At 45.2% G+C, this 23624-nt stretch overlaps 1 protein-coding gene across 4 annotated transcripts in view; it reads right to left on the bottom strand.

Annotated features, from left to right (window-relative positions):
• Window positions 1-23624, bottom strand: part of LOC125458209 (glutamate receptor 1) — a 212464-nt gene that overhangs the window by 115614 nt on the left and 73226 nt on the right. For all 4 annotated transcript variants that reach the window (XM_059650581.1, XM_059650583.1, XM_059650582.1 and 1 more), the window contains exons 3-9: window positions 18398-18637; window positions 16692-16876; window positions 9919-9972; window positions 7586-7747; window positions 6081-6248; window positions 5700-5804; window positions 2286-2396 (exon numbers count right to left, since the gene is read on the bottom strand). In XM_059650581.1, the coding sequence (XP_059506564.1) occupies window positions 2286-2396; window positions 5700-5804; window positions 6081-6248; window positions 7586-7747; window positions 9919-9972; window positions 16692-16876; window positions 18398-18637 (1025 nt within the window). The remainder of the gene's footprint in view (window positions 1-2285; window positions 2397-5699; window positions 5805-6080; window positions 6249-7585; window positions 7748-9918; window positions 9973-16691; window positions 16877-18397; window positions 18638-23624) is intronic.

The following is a 23624-nucleotide window of genomic DNA, read 5'->3' as shown; positions in this document are numbered from 1 at the left end:
ACCCTTGATCTCTTTGATAATCAAGAGCCTATCTATCTCTGTCTCAAATGTACTCAATGACCCAGCCTCCACAGCCTTCTGTGGCAGTGAATTCCATAGATTCACCACTGTCTAGCTAAAGAAGTTTCTCCTTAGCTGCGTTCTAAAAGATGTTCCCTTTACTCTAAGGCCGTGCCTTCAGGTCCCAGTCTCTCCTACCAATGGAAGCATCTTCCCAAAATCCACTCTGTCCACACCAGTCAGTATTCTGTAAGTTTTAATTAGATAGCACTTCAACCTTCTAAACTCCACTGATATACAGACGCAAAGTCCTCACACATTCCTCATATGTTAAGCTTTCATTCCTGGGACCATTCTCGTGAACCTCCTCTGAACCTGCTCCACGACCAATACACTTTTCCTGAGACGTGTGGCCCACAACTGCACACAATACTCCAAACGTGACTTGACCAATGCCTTATAGAGTCTCAAAATTACATCCCTGCTTTTATATTCAAGTTGCCTCAAAATAAATGTCAAAGTTGCATTTGCCTTCCTACCTACTGACTCAACCTGCAAGTTTACCTTTAGAGAATCCTGGACTCGAACTCCTAAGTTTCTTTGCACTTCAGATTTCTGAATTTTCTCCCCATTTATTCTACTTACCAAAGTGTATGACTTCACACATTCCCACAGTGTACTCCATCTGCCACTTCTTTACCCACTCACCTAGCCTGTCCGAATCCTTCTGCAGCCTCCCTGCATCTTTAATACTATCTGTCCCTCCATTTATCTTTGTATCATCTGCAACTTAGCCAGAATGCCCACAGTTCCTTCATCTAGATCATTAACATATAAAGTGAAAATCTGTGGTCCCAAAACTGACCGTTATGGAGCACCACTTGTCACTGGCTGCCATTCTCAGGAAGACCCTTTTATCCTCGTTCTCTGCTTGCTGCTAGACAGCCAATCTTCTATCTATGCTAGCACCTTGCCTCTAATACCATGGGCCCTTATCTTAATCAGCAGACTCCTGTGTGGCATCTTGTCAAAAGCCTTCTTGAAGTTCAGGTAGATAACATTCATTGGCTCTCCTTGGACTAACTAGTACATCACTTCCTCAAAGAATTCTAACAGATTTGTCAGGTATGACCACTACCCCCCAACCCCCCCAACTTGATGAAGCCGCGCTGACTTGGCCCCATTTTACCAAACACTTACTTCCAAGCATGTAGAAATCACATCCTTCACAATGGACTCCAAAATCTTACTCATGGCCGAGGTTAGGCTAAATGGCCTGTAATTTTCAGTCTTTGTCCTTACTCCCTTTTCATTGAAGCATATAGGATTCTTAACAGGCTGGGCAGGATAAATGCTGTGAGTCTAGGGCCAGAAGGCACAGACTCAGAATAAACAGGCACCAGTCTAAGACTGAAAAGTGCCGGAATTTCTTCCCTCAAAGGGTTTTGTGTCGTTGGAACTCCTTGCTTCAGAGAGCCGTGGGGGCAGAGTCCTTGTGTATGTTAACGGCTGAGATAGATTATTGATGAATTAAGGGATCAAGGGCTATGGGGAAAACACAGGAAAGTTGACATAAGAAATGTAGATCAGCCATAATCCTATTGAATAGCTGGGCAGGCTCCAAGGGCCAAGCGGCCTAATCCTGTTCCTATTTCTGATGGTTAGAACATAGAACATAGAACATTACAGCACAGTACAGGCCCTTTGGCCCTCGATGTTGTGCCGACCTGTCATACCGATCTGAAGCCCATCTAACCTACACTATTACAGTATTATATTGGTTTTATATTCCAGAGTTATTAACTGAATGTAAATTCCAGCAGCAGTTGTGGAGAAATGTGAACATATATCCCCAAAACACTCATCTACCCCTCTGGCTAGTTCAGTGGCATTATTACTACATCACCATATTCTCAATGTTGGATTTCTGAATGTTTTTGTGGATAATCAAACTAAGGGTTATAGAACCAAGGCAGGTATGTAGAGTTAGAATAAAGATCAGCTTTGGACTCAGTCAATGGCAGAACAGGTTTAAATGGCTGAATGGACTCCTTCTGTTTCTTAGAAACCCCCACCCCTCCAGAGAAGTTGTCACATGGATCGACAATGTAAAGGATACTATAGGAACAAACGACGCCATTCAGCCACCGAAGCACAGTCTGTTGTTCAGTGAGATTTTCACTGGACTTTATCTCTTTCTTGGTTCCATGCACAGAAATATGAGAAGTTATTATTGTTCACTCAGCAACCCATTGGTTGATCACACTCAGTGTAGCAACACTTACTAAGATTGTCGTTACAAAATACGTCCGATTCTGGATGCCACTGGTGTCGTTGCCAATGTGATGGTCTCCTGTTGTTGCAACAAACTTGTCATCTTCATTCCAATAGCCAATCTGTAAGAAGCAGTATTAATGTCCATGCTCCCATCCAAGCCACTCACCATCCCAACTAGAAAATATATCACCATTCATTTACTGTTGCTCTGTCAAAATCCTGTAAACTCCTCCCTAATAGCACATAGATCTACCCACACTAAATGTAAAGCAGGAGTTCATCACTACCTTGTCAACAACATTGAGCAAAAACTGCTGGCAGGTTTGCCATTCTGGGTACTGTAGCTGGGATGGCCTTTCAGGGGAGTATAGCACCTGGCAGCTAGGTTTCTGGTACTATGACTGGCTCTACTGTAATGAGGGTTATGTCAGGTTCCAAACAAATGATTGCAATAAGAGACTCTCTGGTCTGGGGAACAGGCATTTCTGTAGCCGTCAGCAGACATTAGGGTGGTGTGTTGCCTCCCTAGTGCCTTACAGAATATTCTGAAAGGGGACAGAGACCAGCAGGAAGTCATTGTGCACTCTGGTACCAATGACATCAGTAGGGAAAGGGATAAGGTTCTGCAGAGAAAATATATGTAACTCTGCAGGACGTTAAAAACTAGGTTCTCAAGTGTAGTAATATTTGGACTACTACTGATACCACATGCTAGTGAGAGTAGGAACAGGAGGAGAGAGCAGATGAGTGCACGGTTGAGGAGCTGGTGCAGAGGGCAAGGATTCACATTTTTGAACCATTGGGATCTCTTCAGAGATCGAAATGACCTGTATAAGACGGATGGGTTCCACCTGAATTGGAAGGGGACAATATCTTTGCAGGGGGATTTGCTAGTGCTACAGAGGCTTTAAGCCAGTAAGGTTGGGTGGAAACCAAAGTGATAGTGAGAAAAGAGAAAAGGTTGAGGCTAGTGCAGTAGATAAGAGACCAAATCAAGGTGTCAAGGCAACGAGATCAGGGCACAAAATGAGATAAGACTGATAAATTAAACTGCATTTACTTCAATTCAAGAGGACTGACAGGTAAGGCAGTAGAACTTAGGGTATGGTTGGCAACAAGGGACTGAGATATCATAGCTATTACAGAAATGTGGCTCAGGGAAGGACAGCACTGGCAGATTAATATTCTGGGGTATAGATGCTATAGGAAGGATGGAAGGCAAGGCAAGAGAGAAGGGGGAGTGGTGTTTTTGTTTAGGGATAACATCACTGCTGTACGTAGTGTGGATATTCCTGGAGATAGTCCAGTGATGTTGTATGGGTGGAAGTGACAAACAAGAAAGGGATGACCATCTTGTTGGAATTGTATTATAGGCCCCAAATAGTCAGTGGGAAATTATGAAGCAAGTGCATGAGGAGATCTCAGATATCTGTAAAAATAATAGGGTTGTAATGGTAGAGCATTTTAACTTTCCAAACATAGACTGGGATTATCATAGCTTTGGATGGGCAGGAATTTTTTAAGCATGTACAAGAAAAATGTCTTTTTCAATGTATCAATGCGCCTACTACAGAAGGAGCAATACTTGATCTCTTTTTGCGAAATAAGGCATGGCAAGTGATCATAGTTCTATTACTTATAAATATAGAAAAGGACAGAATTGATCATAAAGTTAAATTGGAGTAAGGCCAACTTTGACGGTATTGACAGGAACTTTCAAAAGTCGACTGGGGGAGGCTATTCGCAGGGACAGAGAGATGGTTGGGAAGTGGGAGGCCTTTAAAAATGAGATAACAAGAGTTCAGAGTCAGTACGTTCCAATTAGTGGGAGGGTAAGACTGCTAGGTGTAGGGAATGCTGGATGACTAGAGAAATTGGCATTCTGGTTAAGGAAAAAAAGAAGCATACATCAGGTATGAGCTGCTGGGATTGAGTGACTCCCTAGAGGAGTATAAGGGCAACAGGAGTAGACTTAAGAGGGAAATCAGGAGGGCAAAAAGGGGACATGAGGCAGCTTTGGCAGACAGGGCTAAGGAGAATCCAAAGACATTTTACAAGTACATTAAGAGCAGAAAAGTAGTGAGTGGGAGAATAGAGGCCATTAAGGATCAACATGGTGGTGTGTGTGTGGAACCACTGGAGATGGGTAAAATACTAAACAAATATTTCACATCACTGTTTACTGTGGAGAAGGACATGGAAGCTAGGGAACTTGGAGAAATAAATAGTAATGTCCTGAAGAGTTCATACTATAGAATAGGAGGTGCTGGAGGCCTTAAAACACATACAGGTACATAAATCCCTGGCACCTGATCATGAGTATCCCGGAGCTTTGGTGTTGTCTATGTGGACTTCAGCATAGTGTTCGACAAGGTTCTGAATGATACACTGGTTAGTAAGGTTAGATCATTATAGCATCTGGGGCAGCTAGCCAGGTGGATTCAAAATTGGCTTGAAGGTAGGAAACAGAGAGTGAAGGAGGGTCTCGGCCCGAAATGGCAGCCTTCCTGCTCCTCTGATGCTGCCTGGCCTGCTGTGTTCCTCCAGCTCCACACACTGTTATTTCTGACCGCAGTATCAGCAGTTCTTACTGTCTTTGAGTGGTGGTAGAGGGTTGTTTTATCGAGTGGAAGTCTGCGACCAGTGGTGCGCTGCATGTTTTGGTGCAGGATCCACTGTTAGGGGGTATAGGTGATTTAGAGGTGGTTTGGGGGTTTATAGATTCTTTGGGGGTACAGGTGGTTAGTGGGTATAGGTGGTTTGTGGGGTTTAGGTGACTTTGGGGTTACATATGGTTTGCGAGTTATAGGTGGTTTGGCGGTGTACAGGTGGTTTGGCAGTGTATAGGTGGTTTGGCGGTGTATAGGTGGTTCGACGGTGTATAGGTGGTTCGGGGGGTTTAGGTGACTTTGGGGTTACATATGGTTTGTGAGTTATAGGTGGTTTGGCGGTGTACAGGTGGTTCTGTGGGGTAGATGGTTTTGGTTGTACAGATGTTTGGGTTTATATGCTTGGATGACTTGGGTTCATGGTTTGTATGTGGTTTGGGGTTCCAGTGGCTTAGGAATAGTGGTTTGGTAAACTGATTTGGGTACGTGATGGCATCAGGGATTGGGCACTGGACAGCAGATGGTTTGGGCTCCAGCTGGTTGGGGACACACCTAGATTAAGGGCATGGCTAGTTAGAAGATACAGGTGACATGGTATACAGAGGCTGTACGGCTACAGATAGGATGGTGTTCAGGTGGTTTTGAGCTAGAGCTGATTCGGGAGTATGGGTGGCAAGGATGATTTGTTGTATTGGGGATAAGCACGGTGAATAAAGGTTGTTGCTTGTATTGGCTGTGATGGTTGAAGGTGATTGCATCAGCGGTGATGGGCTATACAGAAGGTATAGAAGGTATTGTGCAAGATTCACTTACCTTTCTAATTCCATCACTTTTCAGCTCCAACACATTGACAGTGTAGTTGGTCCGGTGTCCAAATTCGTTAAACTGAATGTTCCCAGTTAATCCATCACTACGAACCTGAAGTTCAACCAAACACAAAACCCATTTCAGCATGGAGAGGGAGATTTACTCTGTATTTAACCCTGTGTTGTACCTGCCCTAGAAGTGATGGGGATAGTTCAGAGGGAGCTTCACTCTGTATCCAACCCTGTGCCATACCTATCTGGAGACTGTTTGAAGGTGACAATGAAATCGAGCTTTACTCTGTATCTAACCCCGCTCTATATCTGTCTTGGGAGCGTGATGGTTTGGGGTAGAGAAATCCTCAGGCGTTTCCCCGTCACAATATTGTACCTGCTGTAGGGCTCGTTGAATGTCTATCCCTTGACCCCAAGGTACAGCAGGATTTGCCAAACAGTCTCCTGCATTTCCTCTCCGAGAGATGTCGATCCTTGTCTTGCGTAGGTACTTGAAAGCTTCAGACAGCACGAGCACTCCATCAAAGGTCATAGCTGACGTATACTGCAGGAGAGGAAAGGGAAATGTACTGAGAGTGAGATCCTGTCTGAGAACCAGGACACAAATACAAGGTGACACAGTGTAAATGAGACGCTGACAGGGTGTGATCAGACAGCTGCAGAAATCAGCAAGTGACTGAAAGGCTGAGTCTCTGGCTGGCAGCTTAAACTAACAGGGAGATGTGATGCAAGAGACGTCTGACCCTCTCTGCACACCATCAGCCTGGGCAACTGCTGTCAGCAGGAAGGACCCAGTTGGCTACGAACCTGAACGTTAAATAGCAGCCACGGCACCACTCAGAAATGAAATGATTTAAGAAACACCCTGCACTGACTCCCCTGTCTCGATAAGAACAATTGGTATTGGCCCAAAAAAAAATGACATTCTGTGTTTAGGACTCACACCAAGTTATAGACCAACAGATCTATTTAAAATCACAAGCTTCAGAGCGCTGCTCCTTCTTCAGATGGAGGGAGATAGGCAGGTATAGAATATATAGGTGGAGAGATAATGGCAAGATAATTCCAGGTAATTAAGAGTGTCAACAGATAAGTATAATACTTTTGGGCTCCAAGGTACTCCTACTCGCCTCCTTCAACAGGCTTCTCTTCACTGGGTCACTGACTTCCCCACTTGCTGGTCCATAACTCTGACAAGTGTCAGTATATATGAGAGATCTTCTTCATCTGGCGTTGGAAATGCTCCTGAAAGACTGGGCCAGGTTCTCTTAGAAATTCCCTAGCCCATAGGACTGTGAAATCTGTCATTAATCATGCTCAAGAGTACATTCAATAGATCCTTAGTCTGTACCGCAAGGCAATCAAGGGATATGGGGTTAGGGTGGAAAGTATGCGCACAGTCCCTAAGATATTTACTCATGGTAAGAACATGCATGCTGGGTCTATTAACAGGGGGATATTAGCACTGTCGCTAACACATTGTTCTCAGTGACTGAGAACCTCCCACTCTTACTGCCTGCCAGAGGTGCATTCGAAGAACTTACAGATTGATAGTTGGCTTGTTTGGCACAATCTTCTAACATTGTCAAAACCTGAGGTGGAAGTTGAACCTTAAGGTCCGGAGAGAGTGTCTCTACTCACAGCATCAAGGACTTCCTTTCCAGAAAATAGAGTTGAAATCAAAGACCAGCCTTCATCTTAATTAGTAGTGAAGCAGGAGCGGAAGGGCGAATGGCCTGCACCACTTCCTGTTTCTAATACTCTGATTATCAGTGGCTCTGTGACTTTGCCACATTATTCTCACTGGGTTGTGGTGACTCCGTTACTATTTGTTCCAAAGATGGGAAAAATAATTTTAAATCTATACTTAAAAGGTTCTACCTTCAGTTTATGTCCTTCAACTCCTTGATACTCTTTGCCATCGAGTTTCTTCCAACGCTGAAGGAATTTTAATACTTGAGCACTGTCAGGCCGCACAATCTGAAACCCAGTCACATTTGCTCCTGCATGCCGGAATTTATCGAGATCCATGTCCATGAAACCCTTCAATACAAACCAAGTCAGAAAGATGCAGATTATCAGCATGTGACAGATGGGGACCCTACATTTGTCCAATTCTTAAAATAAATGTAATTATCCTGGGAGTCAGGGATGGGCTCTCACTGACTGAGCTGGGAGTCAGGGCTGGGCTCTCACTGACTGAGCTGGGAGTCAGGGATGGGCTCTCACTGACTGAGCTGGGAGTCAGGGCTGGGCTCTCACTGACTGAGCTGGGATTCGGGGCTGGGCTCTCACTGACTGAGCTGGGATTCGGGGCTGGGCTCTCACTGACTGAGCTGGGAGTCAGGGCTGGGCTCTCACTGACTGAGCTGGGATTCGGGGCTGGGCTCTCACTGACTGAGCTGGGATTCAGGGCTGGTCTCTCACTGACTGAGCTGGGATTCAGGGCTGGTCTCTCACTGACTGAGCTGGGAGTCAGGGCTGGGCTCTCACTGACTGAGCTGGGATTCGGGGCTGGGCTCTCACTGACTGAGCTGGGATTCAGGGCTGGTCTCTCACTGACTGAGCTGGGATTCAGGGCTGGGCTCTCACTGACTGAGCTGGGATTCGGGGCTGGGCTCTCACTGACTGAGCTGGGAGTCAGGGCTGGTCTCTCACTGACTGAACTGGGATTCGGGGCTGGGCTCTCACTGACTGAACTGGGAGTCAGGGCTGGGCTCTCACTGACTGAGCTGGGATTCAGGGACAGTCTCTCACTGACTGAGCTGGGATTCAGGGCTGGGCTCTCACTGACTGAGCTGGGATTCAGGGACAGTCTCTCACTGACTGAGCTGGGATTCGGGGCTGGGCTCTCACTGACTGAGCTGGGATTCAGGGCTGGGCTCTCACTGACTGAGCTGGGATTCGGGGCTGGGCTCTCACTGACTGAGCTGGGATTCAGGGCTGGGCTCTCACTGACTGAGCTGGGGTTCAGGGCTGGGCTCTCACTGACTGAGCTGGGGTTCAGGGCTGGGCTCTCACTGACTGAGCTGGGATTCAGGGCTGGGCTCTCACTGACTGAGCTGGGATTCGGGGCTGGGCTCTCACTGACTGAGCTGGGATTCAGGGCTGGGCTCTCACTGACTGAGCTGGGATTCGGGGCTGGGCTCTCACTGACTGAGCTGGGATTCAGGGCTGGTCTCTCACTGACTGAGCTGGGAGTCAGAGATGGTCTCTCACTGACTGAGCTGGGGTTCAGGGCTGGTCTCTCACTGACTGAACTGGGATTCAGGGACAGTCTCTCACTGACTGAGCTGGGATTCGGGGCTGGGCTCTCACTGACTGAGCTGGGATTCGGGGACAGTCTCTCACTGACTGAGCTGGGATTCAGGGCTGGGCTCTCACTGACTGAGCTGGGATTCAGGGCTGGGCTCTCACTGACTGAGCTGGGATTCAGGGACAGTCTCTCACTGACTGAGCTGGGATTCGGGGCTGGGCTCTCACTGACTGAGCTGGGATTCAGGGCTGGGCTCTCACTGACTGAGCTGGGATTCGGGGCTGGGCTCTCACTGACTGAGCTGGGATTCAGGGCTGGGCTCTCACTGACTGAGCTGGGGTTCAGGGCTGGGCTCTCACTGACTGAGCTGGGGTTCAGGGCTGGGCTCTCACTGACTGAGCTGGGATTCAGGGCTGGGCTCTCACTGACTGAGCTGGGATTCGGGGCTGGGCTCTCACTGACTGAGCTGGGATTCAGGGCTGGGCTCTCACTGACTGAGCTGGGATTCGGGGCTGGGCTCTCACTGACTGAGCTGGGATTCAGGGCTGGTCTCTCACTGACTGAGCTGGGAGTCAGAGATGGTCTCTCACTGACTGAGCTGGGGTTCAGGGCTGGTCTCTCACTGACTGAACTGGGATTCAGGGACAGTCTCTCACTGACTGAGCTGGGATTCGGGGCTGGGCTCTCACTGACTGAGCTGGGATTCGGGGACAGTCTCTCACTGACTGAGCTGGGATTCAGGGCTGGGCTCTCACTGACTGAGCTGGGATTCGGGGCTGGTCTCTCACTGACTGAGCTGGGATTCGGGGCTGGGCTCTCACTGACTGAGCTGGGAGTCAGGGACAGTCTCTCACTGACTGAGCTGGGAGTCAGGGACAGTCTCTCACTGATTGAGCTGGGATTCAGGGACAGTCTCTCACTGACTGAGCTGGGGTTCAGGAGTCAGTTGTAAACCTACCAGGCTTGCGAAGATGTACTGATACCCTTGGGTATGTTTTCCAATGCTTATGATCTGTAAAAAACAGAGAATACAACATTTTTTTAATGAGCTCAAATGGACTGTCCCATGTGATACTTTAAGGGGCTTCCCCACATTCCGCACCCCCCCCACCCCCTCCACCACCCCCCGCTTAGGATCTTTGCTCCGTGAATTTTTCTTTCCATGACGGAAATGGAGCCAGGGTCATTGAATACAGCTAAGGCTGAGTTGGACAGATCACTGATTGACAAGGCAGTCACTGATTATATGGTAAAGTGAAGTTGAGGCTGCAATTAGCAGCTATGATCTTGTCAAATGGTAGAACATGCTCAAGATGCTGAAGGTCAGCGGCTGGCCAGCATTGGTTAGTCATCCCTAGTTATCCTCAGGAAGGTGTTGGTGAGCTACCTTCCTGAACTGCAGCAGTCCATTTGATGCAGATTCACCCAACAGGGCTGTTAGGAACAGGGTTCCAGGATTTTGACACAGTGACACTGAAGGAATGGTGATATATTTCCGAATCAGGACAATGTGTGGCTTGGAGGGGACCTTACAGGCAATGGCTACAAAGAACAGTACAGCACAGAAACAGGTCCTTTGGGCCTGCAAGCCTGAGCCAACACAACTCCTTTCTAAACTAAAAAACTACTGCCTCTAGGGTCTAGGCCCGAAACGTCAGCTTTTGTGCTCCCGAGATGCTGCTTGGCCTGCTGTATTCACCCAGCTTCACACTTTGTTATCTTGGATTCTCCAGCATCTGCAGTTCCCATTATCTCTGCCTCTACACAGTCCTCTATTCCCTGCCTACTCGTCTATCTGTCAAGCTGCCTCTGAAACTTCCACAACCTCCTCCAACAGAGCATTCCAATTACTTATCACCTCCTGTGTAGAAAACCTGCCTCTCACATCTCTTTTAAACTTTCCCCTTTTTACCTTAAGCCTATATCCCCTAGTTGTTGACATTTCTACCCTAGCGAAAAGACTCCAACTATCCATTCTATCCATGCCTCTCAATTCTGTAAATTTCCACCAGGCTGCCCCTCACCCTCCAACGTTCAAGTGAAAACAAATCAAGTTTGCCCAATCTTTCCTCACAGCTAATACCCTCCAAAGCAAGGAACATCCTGATAAACCATTTCTGTAGCCCCTCTGATGCCTCCACATCCTTCAGGCAGGCTGGTGACCAGAACTGTACACAATGTTTCAAATGTGGTCTAACTAAAGATCAATACAGTTAGAACATAGAACATAGAACATAGAACAGTACAGCACAGAACAGGCCCTTCAGCCCACAATGTTGTGCCGACCATTGATCCTCATGGATGCACCCTCAAATTTCTGTGACCATATGCATGTCCAGCAGTCTCTTAAATGACCCCAATGACCTTGCTTCCACAACTGCTGCTGGCAACGCATTCCATGCTCTCACAACTCTCTGCGTAAAGAACCTGCCTCTGACATCCCCTCTATACTTTCCACCAACCAGCTTAAAACTATGACCCCTCGTGCTAGCCATTTCTGCCCTGGGAAATAGTCTCTGGCTATCGACTCTATCTATGCCTCTCATTATCTTGTATACCTCAATTAGGTCCCCCCTCCTCCTCCTTTTCTCCAATGAAAAGAGACCGAGCTCAGTCAACCTCTCTTCATAAGATAAGCCCTCCAGTCCAGGCAGCATCCTGGTAAACCTCCTCTGAACCCTCTCCAAAGCATCCACATCTTTCCTATAATAGGGCGCCCAGAACTGGACGCAGTATTCCAAGTGCGGTCTAACCAAAGTTTTATAGAGCTGCAACAAGATCTCACGACTCTTAAACTCAATCCCCCTGTTAATGAAAGCCAAAACACCATATGCTTTCTTAACAACCCTGTCCACTTGGGTGGCCATTTTAAGGGATCTATGTATCTGCACACCAAGATCCCTCTGTTCCTCCACGCTGCCAAGAATCCAATCCTTTAGTTGCAACATGACTTGCCAATTTTTGTATTCTATGCCCTGGCTGATGAAGATAAGCGTGTCATAAGCCACATGTTTAGTTTTGGAAACTTGGTCGTTCAACCAAAGGATCTGTTTCTGTGCTGTATGACTCAATAGCCTTTAAGAGATTTCCACATGCCAGACAGGGATTTATCATCGAACAGCCATTCCCCAATCGACGTTCCCCAGTTCCTGCCTAATATTACGGTAGTTACTTTTCCTGCAGTTTAGTACTTTCACCTGAAGATGACTCTTATCATTGAGTAACTTAAAACTTAAAGAATTGTGATCACTGTTCCCGAAATGCTCCCCCACTGAAACTTTGATTACAGGCTCATTCCCCAATACCAGGTATAATATGGCCCCTTCTTGAGCTGGACTATTTACAAATTGCTTCAAAAAACTGTACTGGATAGTCCAAACAAACTGCCCCTATCCAAGCCCCTGGCATTAAGCGAGCTCCAGTCGATATAGGTACTGCTAAAATCACCCACATCAGCCCTGTTGTTCTTACATTTTTCAATAACCTGTACACACCTGTAGTGCAATCCCATCAAAGTGATTGTACCCTTTCTGTTGCTGAGCTCTACCCATATGGCCTCACCAGATAAGATCTCGAAGGTATCCTCCCTCAGTACTGCTGTGACATTCCTCCTAATCATAACACAACTCCCCAGACCCATTTACATCCTTCTCTATTCACCTAAAACATTTAAATCCTGGAATGTAAAGCTGCCAGTGTTCTTTCCTCTCTGTAGTAGCTACAACATCATAATTATATGCACTAAGGCAAGCTCTAAGTTCATCTGCCTTACCTGTCATACCCCTTGGATCAGTACAAATGCAGCTCAGCCTGTCGGTTCTGCTGTGTTCAGTAACCTCCCCTGGTCTATTCTTCCTGTTAGCGTTTACTGGTCTTAGTCCCTGACTCCTCCTCAGTCATTTTACTTGCTAACCTACTGAGTTGCTTCTCACCCCTCTGCCATATTAGTTTAAACCCTCCTGAATGGCATTAGCAAACCTCCCTGCCAGGATATTGTTGCTCCCCGGTTTAGGTTCCCGAACACAGTGTTCCCATGTGTTTGTTGCCTTCTTCCATCAAGTAGGTAGCAGTGGTGGGTTTGGAATTTAGCTTTGACAGATTTCTGCAGTGCATTTGTGGATGGTACACACTGCTGCCACTACACAAGTGTGAGATGGCAGTGAACATTAAGTTCCTCCAGGGCGGAAACAGGCCCTTCGGCCCAAAATGTCCACACCGACCCTCTTAGCATCTCACCCAGATCCATCCCTCCATAACCCACCTAATCTGCACATCCCTGAACACTACAGGCAATTTAGCATGGCCAATCCACCTAGCCTGCACAGCCTTGGACTGAGGGAGGAAACTGGAGCAAACTCACAGAGACATGGGGAGAATGTGCAAACTCCATACAGGCAGTTGCCCGAGGCTGGAATCAAGCCCAGGTCCTTGGTGCTGTGAGGTAACAGTGCTAACCACAGAGCCACCATGCCACCCTGAGGGTGTTAGCTGGGGTGGCAATCAAGTGGGCTGCTTTGGCCTGAATGGTTTTGAGCTTTTTGTGTGCTGTGGTGCTGCACACATCCAGCTAAGTGGAGGACATTCTATCATACTGTAAACATATCCTTTTTTTAGATGGTCAGCATGTTTTGAGGAGTCAGAAGGTGAGCTATGGGTGGCACCATGGCTCAGTGGTTAGCATTGCTGCCTCACAGTGCAAGGGACCCAGGTGCAATCCACCCTCAAGTGACTGCGCATGTGGAGTTTACACATTCTTCTTGTGTCTGCATGCATTCCTCTGGGTCGAGTCCAAAGATGTGTAGGTTGTGTGGATTAGCCATGCTACACTACACATAGTATCCAAGGATATGCAGGCTAGGTAGGTTAGCCATGGGAAATGCAGAGATACGGTGAGGGGGTGGTCGGTTTGGATGGGATGCTCTCCAGAGGGCTGGTCTGGACTTGATGTGCCAACTGGCCTGCTTCCACACTGTAAGGATTCTGTAATTCTATAATACTGGCCATTGAATTCATAGCCTCAGACCTGCTCTTATAGACACACGATTTATATGGTTCATCCAGTTTAGTTCCTGGTCAGAGTTAGTGACAACACAGATGTTGATAATAGGCGGATTCAGTGATGGTTATACCATTGAATGCAAAGAGGAGATGGTTGAATTCTCTCGAATTGCAGATGGCCATTTTTTGGGACTTGTGTAGAATGAATGTTACTTTTCCCACTTATCAGGGAAAGCTTGAACGTTGTCCAGCTTTTCCTCCATTTTGACATTTTCCCAACTTCTAATTCTCATGTGAGAAAATATTCACTGCCACATATTCTGATCTTAGAACTTCACCCAATCCTGGATAAATGTGTACCTTTACAGAATGGAATTAGAGTCATAGAGATATACAGTATGGAAATAGACCCTTCGGTCCAACTCATCCATGCGGACCAGATATCCTAAATAAATCTGGTCCCATTTACCAGCATTTGGCCAATATCCTGCTAAACACCTCCTGTTCATATACCCAATCAGACGCCTTTTAAATGTTGTGTTTGTACCAGCCTCTACCACTTCCTTTGGGGTCATTTCATACACGCACCACCATCCATGTGAAAAAGTTGCCCCTATGGTCCCTTTCATACCTTTTCCCTCTCACCTTAAACATATGCTCTCTAGTTTTGGACTCCCCCACCCTGGGGAAAAGATCTTGCCTATTTACCCTATCAATGCCCCATGATTTTATAAACTTCCATAAGATCACCCCTCAGCCTTCGATGTTCCAGAGAAAACAGCCCCAGTATATCCATCCCCTCCCTATGGTTCAAACCATCCAACGTGGGCAACATCTTTATAAATCTTTTCTGAACCCATTCTAGTTTTACAACATTCTTCCTGGGAGACTAGTATGGCAAAAATACTCCAAAAGTGGCCTAACTAATGTCTCGTACAGCCACAACATGATCTCTCGACTACTATATTCAATGCATTGACCAGCTTTAAGGATGGGTTAATTGGGGGCTTGGTGAACTGAACTGAAATGCTCAGTGGGATAATTCTGATGCTCACTAGCATCAACTGTTAAAACTGAAATCACAAACAGGGCTCACTGCGATGTGAGAACATTATCCATAAATGACTGAACAAAATCAGATTTAAGCTCAGGGATTCTGACTGATAGACAGATCAGCTCATCTCCCACTGTGAAATCTTCCTCTACATGGAGCTCCCCTTCCCTATCAACTCATAGATGCAGAGATGACCTTGCCATTGACTCAGCTTTTCAATAGCTCTTTACTTTTCACCTTTACTACCCCATGATGAATAGTGTTGTGTCTTATCAAACTATAATTGCTCATAACAACCTCTTAGCAATGAATACTATATTTCCATGCTTCTGCCATCATGTGGCACCATCACCAGTGGCAGAGAAAAAGTATCGAATGACCAGATTGCACTGGGAATACAAAGATTGAGAATGAAATTAAAACGTGGACAGAATTTTGAAGCATGTGTCTGTACCCTGGTTCAATTCTTTTCAATTTTTTTAAACCAGTTCCACTTGGTGACATTTGAGACTCAGCAATGGATGGCTCCACATTTTCCTAGCACCTAAAGTGGTACCAAAGCTTCCTGTTGGTGGAAACAGAAAATCGAAGGAGGAGTGGGTCATTCAGCCCTTCAAGCCTACTTCACCACTCAAAATAATCATGGCTGATCTTCCGACTCAGTCTGCTGTACCCGCTTTAGCCAAAGTTCCCCCATATCCTTTAGCCCCAAGAACTATCTTTAGCTACTTGAAAACATTCAGTGTTTTGGCCTCAACTGCTTTCTGTGGCAGAGAATTCCACAGGTTCGGCACTTTAACATAGAACACAGAGCTTTACAGCACAGTACAGGCCCTTCAGCCCACGATGTTATGCCAAACTTTTACCTGAAACCTAAGGTCTATCTAACCTCCACTGCAACCTTATATTATCATCCATATGCTTTTCTAATAGCTGTTTAAATGCTCCTAACGAGGCCAACTCCACTACCCTCTCCAGCAATACATTCCACGCCCCTACCACTCTCTGAGTAAAGAACCTACCTCTGATGTCTCCACGATATCTACCTCCTTTCACTTTAAAACTATGTCCCCTCATAATAGCTACCTCCACCCTAGGAAACAGTCTCTGGCTGTCTACTCTATCCACTTCTCTGATCATTTTGTACACCTCTATCAAGTCAATAGAACTTTGTAGAAATTTCTCATCTCGGTCCTATTTCAGGGCAAGGTACTTGGTCTAGGAAAATACTACAGAACCAAGGCAGTGGGTTCTTTGCATATTTAAGAATAACCATTATATCTGCATGAGGATTCTCTGAATGCAGCCACCACAAGCATCAGTCCTCAAGAGAATGGCAGAGAGGCTTGTTCTGACAAATTCAGACCCCACACAGCTGGTAGGAATATTCAAATTATTTACTTTTCCTGGTTTCACATTCTAACCATTCAATGCTGTCGTTGCCCAACTCCGATTCCAACCTCATCTGCCCTTTCCATCAGCACCTCCACCCCTGACCTGATTGCCCCCACCTCCTCTATGTCACAACTGCTGTTTCCCTTATCACCTAGTCATTCTTCCATTGACTAGTCTCTTTCTGAATCACTCCCTCTCTCCATTACCCAGTTCTTGTTCACTGTCTCTCTCCATTGTCTGCCCAAGGTCAGCCCAGTGCCTGTTTATTGTTTGACCGGTGTCACCTGATTCATGATGGTGGTGAGCTTATCAGCCTCGCAGTCAATGATGACGTGCCTATCCTTTGTCTTGTCCAAATCTTTGAAGAGCATCCGGTAACCTTCTTCAGTGGTGCTCTCAATACTGACTGCCGTCACTTGCCAGTTCTTCTCTGCAGCTGTGTCCAGCACCTTCTGTAGTACAGACAGTCCTGACCAGGAACAAAGGAGTTGAGCATTCAACACAGGCTCTGCCATCCAAGAAAAGCAGCATTCAAATGATCCTTCAACTGGCTCACCATTCTCTGGGTAAAGAAATTTCTCCTCATCTCACTCCTATCTAAGGAGAAGAGCTTACGTTCCCTAAATAATGTTCTCTAATTACATTCCCCTCCCTAAACCAGATCTCTGCTATTGGGAGATTTCTGTGAAAGTTCAAAACTTTTCATTTTTGACTCAATTCTGTTTTCCCATGAGTACAGTGGCTAAAAATTAATGAAGAGATAAGATTAATGGTCCTATCGAAAATCATGGGATAATGAGGGTGTTTAAAATGATTTGTATTTGACTGGTTTTGAAGGAATGCAGAGGATCGATAAGGGAAGTGGAGCTGATATTATCCACAGGGGCTTTTGACAAAACAGCCAAAAAATTGGCTTTTGAAAACATTAAAACTTTTGGGATTGAAGGGACAGTGGAAGTCAGAATATTAAAATGGATAAGAGTCAGCGAAAAATAGTGAACAGTTGCTTTTCGGACTGAAGAGAAGGATGTAGTTGTGTTCCCCATGGTCACTGTTAGGACTGTTGTCCTGTTTGACATATTATTGACAAACCTGAGGCATAATATCAAGTGTTCAGGCTTCAGGAAAAGCTGGGAGCAAATTACTGCAGTTTCTGGAATCTGTACTGAAAAGAAAAAGTGCTGGAAATCACAGCACGTCAGTCAGCATCTGTGGGGAGAGAGCAAGCTAAAGTTTTGAGTCTAGGTAGCTCTTCATCAGAGCTGACTCAAAACATGAGGCTGCTCTCTCTCTACATATGCTGCTTGTCATGGTGTGATCTTCAGGAAAACCTAGACAATGTAGTGAAGTGGACAGGCACATGGTCAACAAAATGTCATGCAGGGATGTTTGAAGTGATAGATTTTGGTGAAGGCAAGTCGAGGTAATTTGAATTAAATTGTGTCATTTTAAAGAGGGTGCAGAAACAGAGATTTGGTGACATATGTATAGCAATCTTTGGAGGTGTTGAGAAGTTTGTTAAAAAATAGCTCTTCTAGGTTAGTCAGAAAAGTAGTCAATTAGAGGATTGCACTACATGACAAGAGGACATTGTACTGGTCTTTGAGAGATTTATGCAATTCCTCTTCAGCCCTGCAAATTTCTAAGTTTTATTCAGGTGTGACTGCAACTTCAACAAAACCACACTGACATTCAGTAATGAGTTGATATTTATACAACTTCTCACTCCTGCAGTCCATAATGAAATGGTTCCCCACAAACCACACTAAACAGACTGGTCTGTAGCTCCTTGGTTTCATCCTCCTACACTTTCCCAGCATTAGCACATTTCCAATTTCATGCACAATTTCCAAATCTCAAAAGCATCAATATATTAATGAGTGAGCCATAATATTTACAGGGAATTTGTACTATATTGTGAAGTTATGACAGTAGTTATCGCGTGACTTGCAAAATGATTTGATGGAGGGTGGGATGAAGGTTTATTTACCGCGATCAGCATCGTAAATATACACAAACTTCTGCCATTTGTAATGTTCGATGAGGTTGAGCAGAGCAGTCTGTAGGTCAGGTCTCATCTGAATGACAAACTGGTTGGAGGTATCGACAGGGAAGCTGGGAGTGATGAACGAGAGGTGCAGGGCTCCACAAAACGATGTGAGTGTGTTTACCGTCTTCCTGTCGTAAAACCCAAAGATCGCATAGACTCCGCGAGCGAACAGCGAGCAGACTGAAACAAAAAACGCAACGCCAAATGACATTCTGTCCGTCACAAAAAAACTCAAGAGGTTTCATGTGAAATAAAATTACTTGGCAAATAAAAGGTTTTGGAAGTTGACAATGAAAACATTAGAGTCTCACAGATAAACATTTCTGCTGGGGTCTTGTCAGAACAATCTGGGTCAACAATCAAAATCTAAGCAATGAGTGAAGCTTTGGTGCTTCCAACTGGAGATCTCTGCTGATCCTAAGTTACCCACCTGTTCGTCCAGTATCCAAGCCTCCAGCTTCCTTCAATTACATTTCGGGCTAGATTAAAGGCAATGTATTTAGTACGTGTCTCAAGTTCCACTCCCGAGGGACTAATGCCATCCTGGTCTGTTGCTGAATTAGACTGTCCATAACTTTGGCATCATATTTGACTCCAAGATATGCTTCTGACTACATATCCATTCCATCATCAAGACAGCTGCATCATCACCTCTGTAACAGGCCCTGCTCTACACCGCCTTATCTCATCATTTGTTGAAGCTGTCAACCGGGCTTTTACTGTATCTAAATGTGTCTATTCTAATCCACTTTTGATGAGCCTCCCATTTTCTTCCCTCTGTAAATATGAGGTCACTCTGTTGCCCTTTCCTTATTTGTGCCAAGTTCTGTTCACCCATCGGCCTGTGCCCCGATGTTTACTGTCCTCTATTGGCTACTGCTTGGAGGAACCTCCTCTTTGAAGGGATACAATTCTTTGAGAACACCCATCTGCAAGAGGTTGTACAGAAGAGTAAATCAGAATAAGGAATGCCAGCAATCCCAAGACCAAGGACCAATTCCACATCCTGGAAGTACTTGCCGAATGTGAGGTTGGAGATGTGGCTCCCCGATAGAGCCATCAGCCATACAAGGACCCACTGAACCCAGGAGCAGTGACATGGAATATCTTAGACGGACAGCCATATTTATTAGCAAGTGATTGCCAATGACTGCTTAGGTCATGTCTTGACTTTAATATTTTCATTCTTAGCTTCAAAGCTCTTCATGGACTGATCTCCTGTTTACTATTACCTTAAGCCCCTTCAAACATGTAACCCTCCAAGATTCTGAGCTCATCCAACTCTGGGCTTTTGCACAACCCCAAATCTAATGAATGAAGAGTCACCACACACAAAACATAAACTCTGCTTTCTCCCCACAGATGCTGCCAGACCTGCTGAGTTTCGCCAGCAATTTCTGTTTTGGTTTCTGATTTCCAGCATTCACAGTTCTCTGTTTTAAACAATGTTAAGTGTTTTGTCTTCAGTTGTACTGGAATTTCTTCCCGAAGCCTGCTGATGGCTCCACATAATTATGCTTCTTCAGTGTATTCAGACATTTGAGTACTTCAGTCAAAAATGTGGCCATCTGACTTAATATCTTCATATGTGCTTCAGTGGCAGATTTGCTGGAAGTGTTCCTGTGAAGCACCTTGGAATATGTGATGGCATTAAAAATGCTGTATAAAAGCATGTTATTGTTGCAATTTATTCTTAGGATGTAGGCATTATTGAAAAAGCTGGCATTTTAAAAAAAATTAAGGAGTAGGCTACAATGGATGATTGTAAAGACTCAACTTCGCTTTCCTGCCTAATCTCCATTGATTCCCTTAAAACTTCAAAAAAATCCATTAATCTCAGCCTTAGATACACTGAGCAACTGAGAGTCTTCTCCCTGGGGTGCAAAGATTTACAAGCCTCTGAATGAAGAAATCTCTCATCTCAGATCCAGCGGCCTCAGCATCTACAATGTCAAGTCCCTTTCAAATCTGTGTGAGAAATTTATTCAGTCCATGAAGAGCTTTGAAGATAAGAATGAAAATATTAAAGTCAAGACATGACCTAAGCAGTCATTGGCAATCACTTGCTAATAAATATGGCTGTCCGTCTAAGATATTCCATGTCACTGCTCCTGGGTTCAGTGGGTCCTTGTATGGCTGATGGCTCTATCGGGGAGCCACATCTCCAACCTCACATTCGGCAAGTACTTCCAGGATGTGGAATCGGTCCTTGGTCTTGGGATTGCTGGCATTCCTTATTCTGATTTACTCTTCTGTACATCCTCTTGCAGATGGGCGTTCTCAAAGAATTGTATCCCTTCAAAGAGGAGGTTCCTCCAAGCAGTAGCCAATAGAGGACAGAAATTTGTTCACAGGGTGTCAATTTTAGTGTTGATTACTGGTCAACCATGACCAGACAAAATTTCTCATTCTGACCTTGTGGGAGTGGTCCTATAAATTCTATTTGAATGTGTTCCCATGGTTTCCATGGGTGGGGCTGATGGTTTATTTTGATTTTAATCCCTTGTCCTGGTTCTGTCTGCGCACATGCAGTGCACCTCTGACAAAACTTAGTTATGCCATTCCTTTCCACCATCAATAATTAGATATTAGCTGTAATATTTCATCCCTCCCTGCAAGTGTTAATCCATAGTAAACACTGCATAGGGTCTGTTGGCAGAATGTGGGAGCCACCGCTTTACCTTCCTTTCTCCAAATATCATCTTCTCCTAACGCTGCCCCGTCTTTAATCCATCCTGTTTTTTCCGCTGAGCTAGCTGAGGCTTGTAAATTTAAAATATTCCAATCATCAAACTTGGCTTCTATCTCTCTCTCAGCTGCTATCATTATTGCTTACTGTTCTGACATTGCTTTTGCTGCGGTGTCTGCATAGTCGTTCTGATCTGGTGTATGGATCTTTCCATGTGTTCTTACTTTAATTATTGCTGCCTTCTTTGGTTCCATAGCTGCAGCCATTACATCCTTGACTCGGGTCTCATGCTTAGTACTCAAGGTAACGTAACCTCACCTTGCTCATGGATTACTCTGAAGTCATACCTACTGTCTGTGTAGATGTTAACCCATTGCCCTCTCCCTAACTTGAGGGCAACAGTAACTGTTTTTAGTTTTACTACCTGGGTGCAGTGACATCCTTCAATCCTTTCTCTACTAAGAGCTTCCCTTTCAAATTAACCATGGCCCACCATGTCTGGGCCTCACCATCATAATACTTCCGTGCTCCATCTACAAACATGCATTTTACATCTGTCTCCTCTAATGGCTGTTTCTTATCTCAGTCCTGCCTCTCTTCTTCCTGCTCCATGAAGAGGATACAGTCATGTGTTTCTCCTTCCTGATTCACAAAGCTTGCTGGGTTCTCGCTATTATCTTTAACCACTTCCACGTGCTGACTCCTGGCAACACTGTGGCTTCCCATTTGGCTCGTCGACTGTCTGTAACACCTCTCAGCCAGCTATGCGGAAAGCATCATCTCACTTTCCCTAGTTGTGCCAAAGGGGAGGATGTCATTAGTGCCCAGGTAGCACATTGGATGGATCAAACACACGAGCATTGTCCCATCTTGACTGGATCCATTTTACCTGAGTAGTGTCCCACAGGCCAGAGCTTGTCTCCGTGTCTCTGTAACTGCAAATGGATTGCCATTGTTTTACTGCAAAAGAGGTGAAAGGGTTTTTTTCAGGACAGGGGGTCCTGGTGCTGGAATTGAGGCCAGTGTCTGTTTGATTTGGATAAAGGCTGTCTCCTGCTCAGGTCCCCATTCAATTTTCTCTGAGTTAGCCTGGCCCCCTTTAGCCTGGCCCTTTCAGAGGTCTGGCTAGATCTCTGTAATGTTCTACAAAGCTCCTGCAATAGTCAATTAATCCTAAGATTTAACTTAGCCCTTTAAAAGTGACAGTGTTTTTCACTTCCAATATTGCACTTTTTCTTTCCATTGGGATGTTACAGCTGCCTTGTGTGGCTATCTGCACTAGGTAAGACATTTCTGGTTTGCCTAGCAGTGCTTCCTTTTCGTTTATTTTTAATCCAGAAGCTTTGATGGTCTTTAACACTTTCAGTACTGTCCTATAATAGTTTCCTTACTCGTAGAAGCGATCAGAATGTCTCTCCATATTGTAATATTACACACTGTGTTCTGAGAACTTTTGCTATTGCATCTGCCATTGTCTGGTGGAACCCCTGTGGTAGCACACCTGGATGAGACTATCTGTTGCCTACGGTAAAGGCAAATTTATACTGGTGTCGAGGTCACTAAGCTCAACCCAGAACCTGTTTCCTATTTCTAGGACTGTAAAGAGCTTAGCTTCTGGCCCTGTATTGTTCTTTATGGTGTTGGGGGCATGCCAAACTAGGCATCATTTTATCTGTCTTTGTTGAGACTGGTATAGTCAATTGTTAACCTGTATGATCGATCAGGTGTTTTTTCACTGGACAAATTGGGGACTTAGTAGTGGAACAAGTTTTTTTTTACTATTCCCTGCTTCTCTAAAACTTTTACAATTTCTTTACCTGCCTCCATAACTTCAGTTCTCGTGGGGTACTGTCTTTTAGATGGGTGTACATTCCCAGATATTTCAATTGGTTTGATGTCCAATCTTCCACACTCAGTTTTGGTAGTTGCCCATAATTCAGGACATATCATTTCGAACTTGTGGTAGGGATTCTCAGAACCCCATTCCCATTCAAGTGTGGTGGCACAGATACTCTTAAAGAAGCATGCAATTCTCTATGTTCCAAATTTGAACCAGCCATCTCAATAAATTTTAGCTTCGTGTACATTAATTACAGCTCCGAATTGTTCCAGTAGATCCATTCCCAATACACTGCCTTCAGTATTTTTACACATATAAGTAAAAACATTGATCCTACAGCCTGCAATTTCTATTTCAATCCATTGGTTAGGAGTGCCTGGTTAAGTCCCACTGCCCACATCCTAGTTTCAAGGTTTTATTTGTCAATGGTAAATCCAGATCTATAATACAGATAGAGTTTCTGGCGTCTATTAACATTCTGCACTGCTGGCCCCCTAACATATACATCATTCCCTTCCCTTTGTTTGGGGGCTACAACCCGTCACTTGTCCCTGATTAGTTTCTGCAACTCTCCTGCTCTAAGTTGTATGACAGTCTGGTCACTGCTGTTGCCATTGGAAAGCAGCTGGGGGTTTCCC

This window comes from Stegostoma tigrinum, chromosome 13 (genome assembly GCF_030684315.1).
Source record: "Stegostoma tigrinum isolate sSteTig4 chromosome 13, sSteTig4.hap1, whole genome shotgun sequence".
NCBI lineage: Eukaryota > Metazoa > Chordata > Chondrichthyes > Orectolobiformes > Stegostomatidae > Stegostoma > Stegostoma tigrinum.
This window is presented reverse-complemented; position numbering and strand designations above follow the sequence as displayed.